Raw genomic sequence first — 15,455 nt, 5'->3', positions numbered from 1 at the left:
GTTTGTCTTTTCGCAATGGCATTACATACATATTATATTGTGGTGTATAATTTACTCTCTTTTGAAATTATATTATTGAAAAATCAGCTAGTTGAATCATCGATTTCGGAAGCTAAACAATGCGATTAAGATTTCGTAAGGTTTGATCTCAATCTATCACGTTTTCTGGATCCTAGAAACCGCTAAATGACGAATACATTCGGTGTTAGAAAGAATGTTAAAGTCAAGAATTGTAGATTAGTTTATCTGAATCCTGTTATGGAGTAGGAAGAATATTGACAAACGTCTTCGAGACTCCACCATAAAGAGAAAAGATCGTTTTTTTAATGCAGAAACCACTCAAAATTGCCTGTTCTCTTTGCTACCCCATAAACTCATTAACCACATAAACTAAACTCATAAACTCATTAACCCCATCAACTAAACTCATAAACTCATTGGAAACTCAGCGTACCTTCGAAGAAAAGTATTTTCTTTTATTTCTCTGTTGAAATTATCAGAAATCACCATTAATTTTGGAGAAAACGGGAAATAATTGGGATCAGGCATAAAACACGCCACAAAGCCTTTCTTAATAAGGCGGAGTTTTCTTTTCTTTGGTTGCAAATTAGGTTCATTTATCTCTTTCCTTTCCTCTTGTTTCCCAAGAGATGTGTGTAATATTTCCATCAGAATTTACATTTATTGTGAACTATGACGTAAATTTTTATGTAGCCTTGAAGTACATGTTACCAAAAAGTTACAATTCCAGTTTTGTTTGTTTCTTTTGAAAACTGATGCCATTATAGAAGCATTTATGGATATCTATTTGACCAAGAGAACTATTTCACAAACTGGTTATTGGCTGTTTGACAAATATAATATCTACTAAGTTCAAAGATTGGCGGTTGTATTACCTTATGGAAACATGTATCCATTATTACTGATGACAAGGAAAAACCAAACACTTTCCATGATAGGGAAAAACAAAGCATTTATTGCTTAACTTAGTTCTCAAATGAAAATAGAATGATTAACTGTCTTGAAGTTATTTCTAAACTCATCGACTGTTTAACCTCAAGGCCTTTAAATAAATGACTCCTAAAATTATTTTTAGGAAGACCCTCACACACCATATTCTGATTTTATTATCCATAGAAAAGTTCGGTGGGGAAGCGCTTTCCAGAATCTGGGTGGTTTTTGAAGATGTAAAGGCTTTTCTGATGCATAGCAAAAAGGAAGATCTTTCTCCTGAAATTTTTACTGCTGCCCTCAAGATATCATTTTTCAATCATAGTGGATCTTTTCAGCCATTTGAATGACTTAATTCTGAGATTGCTAGGAAAAAAAACAACAATTCCATTCTTTTCTTATATTAGGAAATAGTGGATTTCAGAAAAAGCTTCAACTTTTTCTTCAATGTGTGGACATGTGTTTTTGTAAGGGGCGGCTCCTAAAACGCTAGTTCAACTCAGCCTCGTAACTCTGTGAAGAACTGTAAAGGGCCAGAAATGTGTTCGTGTAGGTTTGTGCGTGTTCTGTTGTTCTGTTCTGGCCTCTTGGCTACCCAGAAGCATCGGTCACCTGGAGAGATGATATTGGGTACTCTTCTACACCACGGGAAGGTGTGCCAGTCCCAATGGAGCTTGTATCATCTCAATTCAAGACTATGACCCACCTGATGTTGCCAAAAGGTGGACCAGATTCCTCTGGTGTTCCACTCTAGAGAAGAGGAAAAAATCCACTGGTGAAAAACAGAAAATTTATAACAATAAATGAAAAATAAAAAAAATCCTGCGGTACAAAAGAAAAAGAAAAACCATATCTGTACCCTGTACGCACGAAAGATGTTTTATGTGACCAACCGGAAATGACATCTTTCCAAGCACAATCTTGTTTGTACACTTTTATAAAAAATTAATAATAATAAACTTTTATAAAACTTTTTAAATGTTATAATAAACTTTAAGGAATAAACTCTTTGTTGAAGTTAAAATGTAAATAATTTAATATATTTACACATTAAATATATAAATATTTAAAAACTTTTTAAAGTTATAAAAACATTAAATTATTATTATTTATTTTTTTGTAAAAGTAAATATGTACTATATTTTTAAAATCTACTTTTTTCGAAAAATTAATTTATAAAATAAATACATAATTTTTTTTAATTAAAAAAAATTATGTTCATTATAATATTAAATTAGGAATGACATCGAAACGTGTAACTTATAAACTATATTTTGCATTTTATTTTAAAAATAAGTCACTCAAGTAGAAAAGTGATGTATAAAATACACCAACATCCAGGTAATGCTCAGTCTATTTACACTTGAACTAAAGGGTTAAAAGATTAATTTAAAAAGAATTAGACTCCATTTTTTTTCTTTTGTGAGTGTCGAAGTTCGCTTTATGTCTCTACGTCAAGTCTTACGTTTCGTATTCAACTCACTTCCGTTTTTCCTGTTATTCTTCTGTTTGCTCTTCAAGTTTACTTAAATAAAATCTGCTTACTCTCAAGAGTGTGCGTGGCCCACATTCAACCCAGTATTTGCGCGATCCAATAGAAGAATCTGCAGGCCTTTCTGTACAAACGAGACACCAGTAAAAGCCTACATTTGTCACTAGCTTGAAAACGTTATGCATGGTTCGCGTGCTGTTTCTCTGTCTTTCTCTCTGCCTTCTTTGGATCATACTAAATTTCGTAATGACTCGATAAATGGCTGAATGAGGATATTTTTTCCCTTGTTGAACGTCACATACTCCATTAGAGTGTTTGGTGGTCGTGGTGCTTTCGTAACGAGCCGCTCTCTCTCTCTCAGTGGGTTCATCATCTTTTTCAGGTAAGGGATAGATTTAAACGGTTCTGTTGAAATTCTCTATCGTTGGTTAAGGATATGGTGTTGTAATTAGGATAATATTCCGCTATTATTAAAATAAAATCGTAAATATATATATATATTTTAAATTTTCGTATAAATTTGTAATTTATATATAATTAACTAATTAAAATGCTGGACGTAAACGTTGTTGAACACGTGGCTATGTGCGCGTCTAGTAGCATTGAGGTGCAGTGGATTGGATTGGATGTTAGAAAAGGAAGAGGAAAAACGTATTATATTTAAAGTGTCGCATTCCAGCAGTTGACATTCTTATGTCCTCCATACGAAGCACTGATGAAAGAGAATTTACAATAAGTGTAATGAAAGGTCAATTAGTTTAGTTCTTATGGCTGATACTGTTCAATCTCATTGGATTAAACCTATTTAATCGTATTTTTACTTTGTTTTGTAGTGTAAAGAAGTGTGTCCATGCCAGTTCGATTTCCTCCTTTCCGTTTCGAGTGTCCTTAAACATGGCAGACATGTGGAGATTGATGACAAACAGATACGACGAGTTCCTCGCTAAAGGAGGTGAGCCACATTAATTTTATTTACACTTTTTATATATGACCTGGTCTTGGCGCATTATAGCCTTAGCAGCTAATGCGCCAATAAAATCAAAACCAAACCAACCCACATTAATTTTATTTACACAAACACGATGTCAGAAATTATCCATGATTCTATTAATTTTCTAACTCCGATATTGATCGATCTGCATCACAGAAGTGCGAATCCTACACAGTTAGGAATAAAAACATTTATTAGTAATTATGTAGGATTCAGGACCACACACTCGAACTTCTTTGAAGAAGAAGAAAACTGATCCAGTTATGAAGTGTATTCTCAGTCCATTCTAAACAGCGCAGCTTACTTCAGATCTCCAAAAACTGCCCATTCAATTCAGCTTTGAGCTTTACTACTTTGCCTACTTCCCCTTGGCTACCTTGCATTTAATTTATTCAAATAACCTACAACACGCTGCTCAATGGTGAACTTCATGAAATCTAGACTATATGTGGTCTCACTATTATCTTATACAGAGGGACAATGACATCTTTCTCCCTATGCGCAAGCTCAAACAATTCATTTATAGGATGCCGTGCCAAAACAAAATGGCTACAGTATACTTCACTGAGCGACACCCCACTTACTACACTGACCCATGCTGATGAATGTCCATTTATGACTACTTTCTGTCTCCTCCTGTTCTCCATTCTTTCCCTGGCTAGGCTAGTGAATCCTTGTAATCTTAGGCGCCTCCGTAGCCAGGTAGGCAGGAGCAGCAGTGCGTAGCACGCTTCTTGATTAGACCGAGGTTCGAGCCCGTGACCACCAAATATGGAGGATGCGGAAAGGTCACGGAATGACCACCGCATATCTCCGGAGCAATATAGCCTTAGTTACTAATGCTCCTATAAACCAAATAACAAACAAACAAACCTTGTAATCTTAATTTTCAATACCATCTGGTATTGGAGTTTATCGAAAAGAGTACAAGGAAACCAAGCTAATAATTAGTCTTAAAAATTAAATGCCTGATAAACGTTTCATATGTTTCTCCAACTCTCCCTAAGTTACATAGGCTTTCTAGGTTCTACAAGAATAGTAGCTGGCGAGTTGTTTGAGACATTAATAACCACTTGGCTAAAAGAAAACTTTGTTATATCCATTCCACAACTATCCATTCTGAATTTAAGTTCATGCCGTCTAGTCTACGCGATTTTCAAAAGCAAACAGGACGTCTGGTGAAGGGACTTTGCAGCCCTCAAAGCCGAAGCCTTTCTCTATAGAAATCCTTCGTTTCATTGATAACCATGTTCCTTCTCTGGACCTTTCCCTATAGATCATCTGGACCTTTTCCTGAAGGTCATTCTCGACAAAGAATTGAGCATCATCATCACCACCATCAGGGAGACCTATCTTTGCAAACCCAGACGAATTTATACCAAACATGGATTTTGTCCCGGATTGTAATTTATTTACAAGTTACCTAATCTTACATGATATCTTTCAAGCATTAACTGTTTACCTTTATACATTTTCATCCTACCCTGATCTTGTCTCTTTTCAGATCCGAGAGTTGCCAGTTGGCCTCTCATGCAAGGACAAACTCCATTACTGCTCATCTTGGCTGCATATCTTATTTTCGTGAAGTGGCTTGGTCCCAAATGGATGGAAAACAGAAATCCTTACGAACTACGCAAAGTTATGTTTTTTTATAATTTTATCATGGTAGTGGTCAACGCTTACTTGTTTATTCAGGTGGGTAAATCTCGCGTATAAAATTATCATCTGGTTTTTATTGTAAATTCTCTCAGATTTAAATATCGTATGACTAATTGATACTCTCTGCCTATTTCTATTTTTTTCTTTACAGTGCGGTCGCATTGGTTGGTTTGGAAAATATAGTTTCGCATGCCAGCCTGTTGATTACTCTGATAGTCCAGAGGCGGTGCAGGTAAGAAGTTTCAGGTAATTTTAGTAAGTTTTTAACAGTATATACATACATACAAGCAATAAATAAAAAGACACTCTTGCAACCACAATATATCTGGCATATTGTTACATCCTTCAATTAAAAAAAATATCCCCTGCAACAGCTAAACAGGCCTGACAACGATGAACCATGCTTGATATAAGGGTGTCTATAAGATTCTGTGGCAACAAATCCCATTCTTCCACCAGCTCACACCTCAGCTCACCAAATGACCGAGTAGCCGACTGCTGGTGTGCAATGCGTTCCACACACGTTCGATCGGATTTAAGTCTGGTGATCGTGTTGAATACAGCAGTCGTTGGATATCTCCAATTTCAAAATATTTCTCCGCAACTTGAGTTCTATGTGCAGTAGTGTTGTCGTGCATAAAAAGAAAATCTGGGCCAACCGTACCCCTAAAAGGTCGTACATATGCTTTGAGGATCTGTTCTCGGTACCGCTGCGCAGGTACAGTACCCCTAAAAAAGCATGAAGAGGGGTGAAGCAGTTGATCATTATTCCGCCCCAAACAAAAACAGCGCCTTCACCGTAAGCGTCCCTTTCTTTGATATTGGGCATTCGTCGTTTCTCCGGATGAAATAATGTGTAGAATCTGTTTGTAGGCTAAAACAGGACTCATCGGAGCACAGAACTGTACCCCATTTGTCAGTGCTCCAAGTCACATGTTCATGGTAACACATTCGATAAGCTCTCGGTGGTGTGGTTTGGGGATTAATGGGATTTTTTTGTACTTTGTTGCGGCCTCCAGGGTTTCCCCTATACGCCTAGGGTTAATGGGAAACAAACCACTAACTTCCTTGGGTAGAGTCCACTTGAATTGAGCCTTCTTAACACATTCCGATTGGCAATGTTTCCAGCTGTGCTGTGGCCGCAACAAACTCAAGAGACAGTCGATGACAGGACATCGTAGGGTGTTTTCTGTCTTGCTGATAGAGCCAGATAGCGGTTTGTTCTGGTTGATGTTTCTCTCGATCGACCTTGGCCAGCCCTTCTCGTAATGGTTCCTGTGTCCTGAAACTGCTTCCGTTGTGCCGAGACGACACTGCACGACACATTATGCGAACGTACCACTTTCGCCTGCGACTGGCTGGCTTCGAGTCTTACAACGGCTTGTCATCTCAGAGCATAATCTAAACGATGATGACTGGAGATGTGGCTATCCCACTGAGAAAACCAAAAAAAACACGGAAATGAAGCGATGTGGTCGCAACCCATGTTTGAATAGGCATGAATAATTTGCACAATGTGCGACTCTTTAAAGTGGTAGATCGATTTCTATTGAATAATCAGAATTTACATCCCTGGATGGCTATTATATGAAATATTGGCCTTCGGCGACACTGTTCACAACAAAATATTCGTTAAAACATTTTGTTTGGTTAATTTTGTGGATCAGTGTATAAGCAATGCATGCATTGTCACATCGCTATCGTATGAAAATTGAATTTCATAAAATCTGATTATTTGTGAAAAGTTATAGTACGATATTACATAATATAGAAAATATTTCCTCGCAAAATGATCATATTAACAGGTTAAAACCAAAACCTTTTTCTTTATCCTACGAAAAAATTGAATAATGGTTTGTAGTCAGTGTAACATTGGAAGATGCACCACAATACAGTTTGAAGACATTGCCGAAATGCCTTTTTTCTCGTGACTTAAGGGTTCAGATATTTTTTGAACTTCAGTTGAGGTTTGAGAGGCGCTCAAAGGAAAAAAAAAAGAACTCACGCAGCGTATCTGGAGATGCCCACACCAGCAATAAATAGGTCAGTGACAGGACGTTGTTTCCTGAAAACTGGTCGAAGCTGAAAAATGTCAATACCTTAATGCGTTCAGATTCACGCGTCACGAATCGTTGGACTCGTGGATAAATAATTCTAAGAAGCAGAACGTTACAAATATCACTTGATGTTAGGCATCCGGCGTTCGCACATTAAAATTCGTGTAAATCGATCATACTTTGGCCAATTTAAACTTGTAAAAAAAATTCTAGGAGGATTCTATGAAGTACAGCACGCTCCTAACTTAGCAAACGATAGTAAAGGCAGACGACTGTAAGTTATTTTTAGAAATGTGATTTTTTCTTTTTCTCTCATATATCTCTAGAGATGGCCGAAACTTATTGTCATTAACCTTCCTTCTAACCTTTGTATCATTTGCAAACTTGGACATTTACCAATATCACTGACAAATCTAGAAAACAACGATGAGCCCAACACCAAACCTTATGGAACTACACCAATAACATTAGTCCACGAAGAGCAGTGTCCATTAATAACCACTATCTTTTCCCTTTTAACCATCCCTTTATTCATAGCAGTAACTTTCCCTAAATGCCACACTGCTGCAATTTGCGCAGCAGCCTCTTACCTGCAGCAATATCAAAAACTTTCTTGAAATCAAAGTAAATAACATCAAAATTATTTTTTTCCATCCACTTCCTTTGTGACCAATTTCCTTTATGACCAATCGTAGTATCCAATGAGATTGGTCACACAAGATCGCCCATTAATAAATCCATGCTGTGACTGCAGTATAATTGCATTCCTGACTGCACGGTTCTTGCATTACTTCTTTAACCGAGACTCCATTATTTTCCATGGAACAGACTTTAGGTTGACAGGTCTATAATTATTCATTTCACCTCCTGATCCCTCTTAATAAATCGGAGGAGTTCCACTGAACGCAAGGATGCTTTCATGGCTAATCCCTTAATATAATTATTAAAATGTCCTAATCGATTTAAGTATTGTCGCTTATTTCTATCACTGTGATATACACAATTGAAAATTACGCTACGTTTTCCTTCACAGATGCGTGTTAAAAGCTGTTTTACGTAATTCTCTGTAAAGGAAAAAAAATGCGTTCATGTAAAAGAGTTTAACCTTAACCTTACATAAACTGCTTCACCTGTATTTGTGCGTTGCAGGTGAAGAAGTATCATTTCAAGGCCGTCCGTCCTTGTTCTTGTTGAGAAGTTTTGCCTAAGCATCGGAATCGAATTGGACGAAGTATATTGTCATTTAGTTCAGCTGACGGTTTATCCATTCTGTGACATTTTTGGGTTGTCAGACCTATTAACGCGGATCATCAGTTTCAGTTCCGTTGCACAATATGTCGTTTCTTTCAAAAATGTACTGTAGAAATCGTGCTGTGAAGAGCCTACCCAAGAGTACACCTCCTTGTGAGATATCCACACTGATCTTAGAGGTGTAGATTTTATTATGCATCTTTAGTAGTAGATCCTTTCTTTTAAGAGGGAAGTTACAAAGAGAACATTTTCTTTGGTTCCTGATCCCTAAGTGGATTTGTTCCAGCTTGTTGGATATGAGTTGATGTTGTTGTAGTAGGATTATAGGAGTATCAGCGACTGAGGCCATATCGCTTCGTGTATACTAACTGTAAATTACGTGTTTTCTGATGTTGATTTACTGTTTGCTGGACGAAAAACCTTGGACGAGAAAAAATTCCATGCTACCATCGCCTGAGCCCGACTAACTCTGCCGCATTGTGAGAATTGTAAAAAATGCCCATAAAAGGTCATTTTCAACCAGTGTGGGAACGAGTGCGATTTTACCAACTGTGCTCCATGAGGGCACAAATGAGTTGAGTTCTAATAGCGGTAATATCAATACTCACTGGACAAAAAAAAATAAAAACCGTTATTCAATATCTAGGCACCTTTTTCCACCGTACAAGGCGTGGCATGGATTCCATTTCCTTTGGTGTTTGAAGGAGTCTCAGCTCCAGATTTCACCATTCTGCCAGCAGAATATTGGCGGCTATTGCATTGTGGGCGGCAGAGAACTGTAAAGCCGACCTGCCCATTACAACGTATACCTGACATTCTCAATTAGATTCATATATGCAGAATTAGGTGGCCAGGGTAGATTTTGGAAATCTTCAGAATGGTATTTACCATTCTATGATATTCCACACCCCATACCATGATACAACCTAGTTGGTTGTTGTAAGGTTTTTAGCGTATCAGCAACTTAGACCATATTGCACCGTGTATAATATGTCTGAAAATTGAGGGCTCTCTGGTTTATTTATGGACAAATAAACCCGAGTTTCCGGGAGAAGACACCACTACCAATACCTGAGACCGACTAACTCTGCCATGTTGTGAAAAACCTCTCTGAACAATTCAGTTATAAAGTAGGGAGTATCATTTGCGGTGATACTCCTTACTGGTTTCTGTAACACAACTGAATGTCTGATGACTTTCCTTTTTTAAATCCCATTTTGCCCTTGTAAAGCAAAAAAAAAGGTGTCAATATAATTCTATTTTGTATTTCTTAAAATTAAGAAAATTCAGTTTAGAACTATTGCTTATACAAACAAATTCAACGTGGATCTTTTATACGAGTAACATAAAATAGCATACACGCTTTAAAACAGGGACAGGGTACCATGAACTGTGTGGCATTTCCTCCCCAGAGGCAAAGCGCCAAATTCTGAGGGGGGGGCGAGTATTGAGTTATTAATTTTAATTCTCGTACTGTGCGACAGATGGCACTCTAATATCCTCTTCTGTTCGGACTTGTTTTACTCTAGTAAAAAAGGGGTGACTTAAACAACTTTAATAAACAATCAAAAACAGATTGAGGATCACTGTTTTAAAACGTGGTTTTTTTATGTACATAATTTTAAGCATTTTCAACATATTTGCATAAATTAAAGAGAAAATGAAGCCTGATCTAATTTCTCTAAGTAGGTGATTATATATTGTAGCAAATATACATCTGTTTTGGTGGTAAAATAATTATTTAAATTTATAACCTTCGATTTCTGTGATAGATGGCGACACTTGTATGGTTATTCTGGATTACTAAACTTATCGAGCTAGCTGATACGGTATGTAATAATTTTTATTGTGAATAATTATTACCATTCCTTTCCATCTTCTTCTTTTTTTTAAATTCTTCGTTGTATTTTTTTTACACAAACTTAAAGCTTTATTGAATCGTACTAAATGTTTGCCATACTTTGATCCCTACTCAGAGTAAACCTAATTGAACAAACATATTTTCTTCGGTTTTAGGTTTTCTTTGTTCTGAGAAAGAAATATAACCAGGTGAGCGGGCTTCATCTATTCCATCACACATTGCTTCCTTTCACAGTTTGGTTTGGAGTGAAATTCTGTCCAGGTATGATTCCACCAGGAAACGTAGTTATGATCAGTATTATTTCAATGTAAATAATTTTTATGGTTATATTACTCGAAAGGTTATCACAACCAAAAGTGAGTGTCAATGTTACTAGGTGCTGGACATGAAATTGCTGGACTTGAGCAGGTGGTAGATGACTTCCATCAACCGGTGAAATACCACCACTTTGCCTATTGGAGGCTTGAAGTGGCGAAACCCATGTTTACTCTCTAGAGCAAAGTTTCCGGCATCCCCCCCCCCCATACTTCTCCTTCAACCCATGCACGGTACAAAGTACTATAGGTTTTGATACCTTTCGTGTTTGGGGTTTTCATAAAAAAAAAAAAAAAAAAAAAAAAAAAGATCGATACTCCAGTTATCCTCTGTCTTCATTAAATAAACTTGTAGCAAAATTTTTCAAAACAAGTAGAGATATGCTATGAGAGAGTTCTTGGCATCGAGGTTGTTAAGCATTTTGTTAATCTCTTTCTTTCCGAAGGCCAAGGGAGGTATTGAGTTGAAGGTGTTCAGTATGGTAGGAGCAGATTTACGGAGATAAACACTGAAAGAAAAGCTTAGGTGCTAAAACGTTACTTGTCTTTAAATGCAGAATGTAACAGTGGTGGAAGTATGGATGAACAGAAGTTAGCATTACCATTAGCATTAGTAGAGGTATTTGATGCATCAGCCAAAAAAAAAAAAAAAAAAAAAACACCACTTCCACTTCACCCCTCTGTTTTTTCGAAATACCTGTCCAGCTGAGCCTTAAATTTATTTAGTCTATCAACTTCCACAACAAAGGATGGAAGTCTGTTCCACCAACCAACTACCCGCTGGCTACAGGCAAATTTCCGCACATCGATCCTACATCTGTCTTTCCTCAATTTGAATTTATGCCCTCTCAGGTGATTATTCTGAGCAAGAGGAAGAATCCCATCAGCATTGAGCATGCTCAAACCATTCAAAGCTTTATATACCTCTATCAGATCACCTCGCTGCTGCCTAGTCTCCAGACACTGTAATTTGCAGAATTTAAACCTTTCTTCGTAAGAGCACCCCCTTGTTCCATTCACTAATCTTGTTGCCCTTCTCTGTACTCGTTCCAGCAGCTCTACATCCTTCTTGAAATGAGGCCTCCAAACTTGTATACGGTACTCTAGGTGTGGCCTGACCATTGCCTTATACAAGGGAATAATCACCTCCTTATCCCTGCTAGAAAAATTCCTATATATCATTGACAACACACCATGAGCTACTCTTGCAGCCCATCTGCACTGCTCAGAGAACTTCATATCTGCCTGCACAACCACCCCAAGTCCCTTTCATTCTCTACCACTGTCAGTGTAGTACCACAGAGTTGATACGTTGCTCTGGGGTTGCTGTTTCCCATGTGTAGTACTTTACATTTGTCAATGTTAAACTTCATTTGCCACCTCTCAGCCCATCTGCTCAACCTTTCCAGATCCTGTTGCAGCAGCATAGTGTCAGTAGTGTCCTTGACAACCCTGCCAACCTTTGTATCATCTGCAAACTTGGACATTAAGCTTGATATCCCATTATCAATATCATTTATAAATACAGAAAACAATAATGGACCCAACACTGAGCCCTGAGGGACTCCACTAATAACATCATTCCACGATGAGCAGTGTCCATTGATTACCACTCTCTGTCTTCTCCCACTGAACCACCCCTTTATCCATAGCAGCAATTTGCCTCCAATGCCACACTGCTCCAATTTGTGCAGCAGTCTTCCATGTGCAACAGTATCAAAAGCCTTTCTAAGATCCAAGTATATAATATCAAAGTTATTCCCTGCATCCAGTTCTTTTGTGACTGCATCATAGCAATCCAATCAAATTAGTCAGGGAAGACTTCCCCTTAACAAAACCATGCTGTGTCCGAGCTATAGCTGAAGTCTTGTCTAAATGATCCTGCAGTGCTTCTTTAACCAGTGCCTCCATTAATTTTCCTGGAACAGAAATTAAGCTCACAGGTCTATAATTACTTGTGTCAGCCTTTGATCTTCCTTTGTGAATTGGGGTCACATTTGCACATCTCCAGTCTGTGGGTACCTCCTCCCCTGAGTCCAAGGAAGTTCTCATAATTATGGCTAAGGGTTTGCTTGCTTCCTTTGCTGCCTCCTTTAATATAACTGGATAGATCCCATCCACCCCGGGTGCCTTTTTTAGGTTTATCTTCATTAATTTCTCCTCCACTGTACTCTCAGTTAGTACAAGATTATCTAGCTTACTGCCAGAGTTGAATACAGCTCTGGCATTCCCCTCGCTGAATAACTCCTCGTGTGAATGTCGATGCAAAATATTCATTTAGTTTGTTAGCTACCTGAGCAGGATCATCAACAATTGACCCATCGATATCAAGTGGACCAATCTGATTCATCCCCTTCCTTCTAGAGTTTACATAAGTAAAGAACTCTTTGCTGTTTTTCTTTGCATCCCTTGCCAAGGATTTCTCGTAATCTGCCTTCGCCTGCCTAACTCCTTTGTAACTTGGTTGCATATCAACTTGTATCTATGATAGGCTTCTGTGTCATGTGTTAATTTGTAAGTATCCCATGCGTTTTTCTTCTCTGCCATATGCCTCATTAGTTCATCTGACATCCATTTTGGCCTAAACCTTGAACAATATTTCTTTGTTGGTATGTAAAGCCTAGTAGCTTCCAAGATAAGTTCTTTGAATGCTTCCCATTTGCATTTACTGTTGGTAACATCATCAGTTGGTCCCACTGTATAGAATTTAAATACTGTCTCAGATCATCGTAGTCGCCTTTACGAAAGCAAAAACCCTTCTCTTTACCCCTGATGGTAGTTATATCTTTGAGTAAATCCCACTTCAGCACACTGTGATCACTGCCCCCTAGTGGTTCATTTATCTGCAGATTCTTAATGCATGAAGAATCACTGCTGATAATCAAATCAAGAGTATTACTCCCTCTAGTTGCCTCCCGAACATGCTGATGTAGAAAACAATCATCCAATAAATCCACAAAAGCCCTCCTAGTGTGTTAGTGACCAACCCTACCACAAATTCCAGTCATTATCTGGGAAATTAAAATCCCCCATTATAAGACACTCTGATTTACTGGCCCACTCTATTTCTCCGACCAGTTTCTTATTATACTCATCAGAGTCATTAGGCCTATAGCACACTCCTGCTCAATTTAGATCTCCCCATGCTTATGTCACACCAAACTGACTCGACACTGCACTGTCCAGCGATGTCGACTGGCTTCACTTCCTTGGATTTATGTATTCTTAACTAATAACATAACATAAACCCCTCCTCCCTTCCTATCCTGTCTATCCTTTCTGTACACATTGTACTCCCCAAATTCCAGTTCTGCATCCCTTATATCTGTGTGACACCACGTCTCTGATATCCCAACAATATCTGCCTTTGATGTCTTGACTAGCACTTCAAGCTCATCAAATTTATTAACTATACTCCTAGCATCGGTGTACATGCAAATATACATGCACCTGTTTCTATTCTTAGCTACCCTAACACAACCCTTGTGTTTACCTGTACCGCAATGACTTCCAGCAGTCTCTGAAATACCCTGCATCTTGTTTTTCAGGCTGCTGCTCATTCTAATAGAAGCAGTGCAAGAATCTCTTTCACCTCTGCCAGTAGCTACTGTCAATCTATTGGTCTTTGTCTCCCCCAAGCTAGCAGTTTTCCGACCCACCTAACACTGCCTCGATAGCATCAGCAAATATTCTTGCACCCTTTCTATTAAGTGTATCCCATCCCTGTAGAAGCAGTCTCTCCTGTTAACAAGTACAGTCCAGGCTGAAAAAAATTCTACCCCTTGAGCCTTGCACAATCTTTCCAGGGCCGAATTGATCGACAAGGCTCTCATCATATACTCCCTCCTATCGTGTCTTGGCAGAATTGTAGACACTTTCAAATTCAACCTTAATTCCCGGCTTTTGTTCAACAGTGACCTGTACTTGTTAAGTAATTCTGCCGGTCTCCTACTCTTAATATCATTAGTGCCAAGGTGTAACTATATCACCTTTTGTGCCCTTAAAAGATGATATCCGCTCTACAACGTCATCAACCTTTTCCCCTGGAAGACATACCCTGGTCCTGTTCCACCTATCCTTTTTACAAAGGATGTTTCCCGTTTCCCTGACAATAGAGTCACCAACAACTACTAGTTCCTGCGTGACCAGCAGGAACTAGTAGTTGTTGGTGAGAACCCCCAAAACTGCGCATTCTGTCTTGTGGGTTGCCGCTGTGTTGCGTGATGACCAAGTGCAAGCTCTGGCGTTGATGTGGGCAGCTGCGAGCTTGATGCGCCCCTCAATTTAGATCCTTCGAGGGCATCCACCCTGTCCTTCAAGCTCTCATATAGGCCCATAACAACGCTGAGTTGTTGGTTGCCTGATTTCGTTACACTCCTTGCATCGCGCACATACAAAGACATCCCCCATGGCAATATCATGTCGGGTGCCTGAATGCTCCAGAAACATCATGCAAGCAGTGCATTTTAAAGTTGTGTCCAATAGATTTGGCAAGAGAGAGAGAGAGAGAGAGAGAGAGAGAGAGAGAGAGAGAGAGAGAGAGAGTGAGAGAGAGAGAGAGAGAGTGAGAGAGAGAGAGAGAGAGAGAGAGAGAGAGAGAGAGAGAGAGAGAGAGAGAGAGAGAGTGAGAGAGAGAGAGAGAGAGAGTGTGAGAGAGAGAGAGAGAGAGAGAGAGAGAGAGAGAGAGAGAGAGAGAGAGAGAGAGACCAGGATAACTGGACAAATGGCGGGTTTCCTACTCAATTCCCCAACCAATGATAGATTTTTTATAAATTCCGTTGTAAGCATAAAATAAGAATTCTTACATTAATGTACAAAAGTGAACCAAAAACGGGTTCAACCGTGCTGAGATGTTTTAATTACATTTTCTTACGTCTAT

At 38.6% G+C, this 15,455-nt stretch overlaps 1 protein-coding gene across 1 annotated transcript in view; it reads left to right on the top strand.

Annotated features, from left to right (window-relative positions):
- Nucleotides 1–3,163: 3,163 nt before the first annotated feature.
- Nucleotides 3,164–15,455, top strand: part of LOC150091684 (very long chain fatty acid elongase 7-like) — a 13,171-nt gene continuing 879 nt past the window's right edge. Inside the window, exons 1-6 of the mRNA XM_090369273.1 lie at nt 3,164–3,191; nt 3,277–3,395; nt 4,939–5,129; nt 5,245–5,325; nt 10,174–10,230; nt 10,418–10,523. Coding sequence (XP_090225399.1) covers nt 3,338–3,395; nt 4,939–5,129; nt 5,245–5,325; nt 10,174–10,230; nt 10,418–10,523 — 493 coding nt within the window. The 5' untranslated portion in view covers nt 3,164–3,191; nt 3,277–3,337. The remainder of the gene's footprint in view (nt 3,192–3,276; nt 3,396–4,938; nt 5,130–5,244; nt 5,326–10,173; nt 10,231–10,417; nt 10,524–15,455) is intronic.

Source organism: Mastigoproctus giganteus, chromosome 1 (genome assembly GCF_048544385.1).
Source record: "Mastigoproctus giganteus isolate SK-2022 chromosome 1, ASM4854438v1, whole genome shotgun sequence".
NCBI classification, from domain to species: domain Eukaryota; kingdom Metazoa; phylum Arthropoda; class Arachnida; order Uropygi; family Thelyphonidae; genus Mastigoproctus; species Mastigoproctus giganteus.
This window is presented reverse-complemented; position numbering and strand designations above follow the sequence as displayed.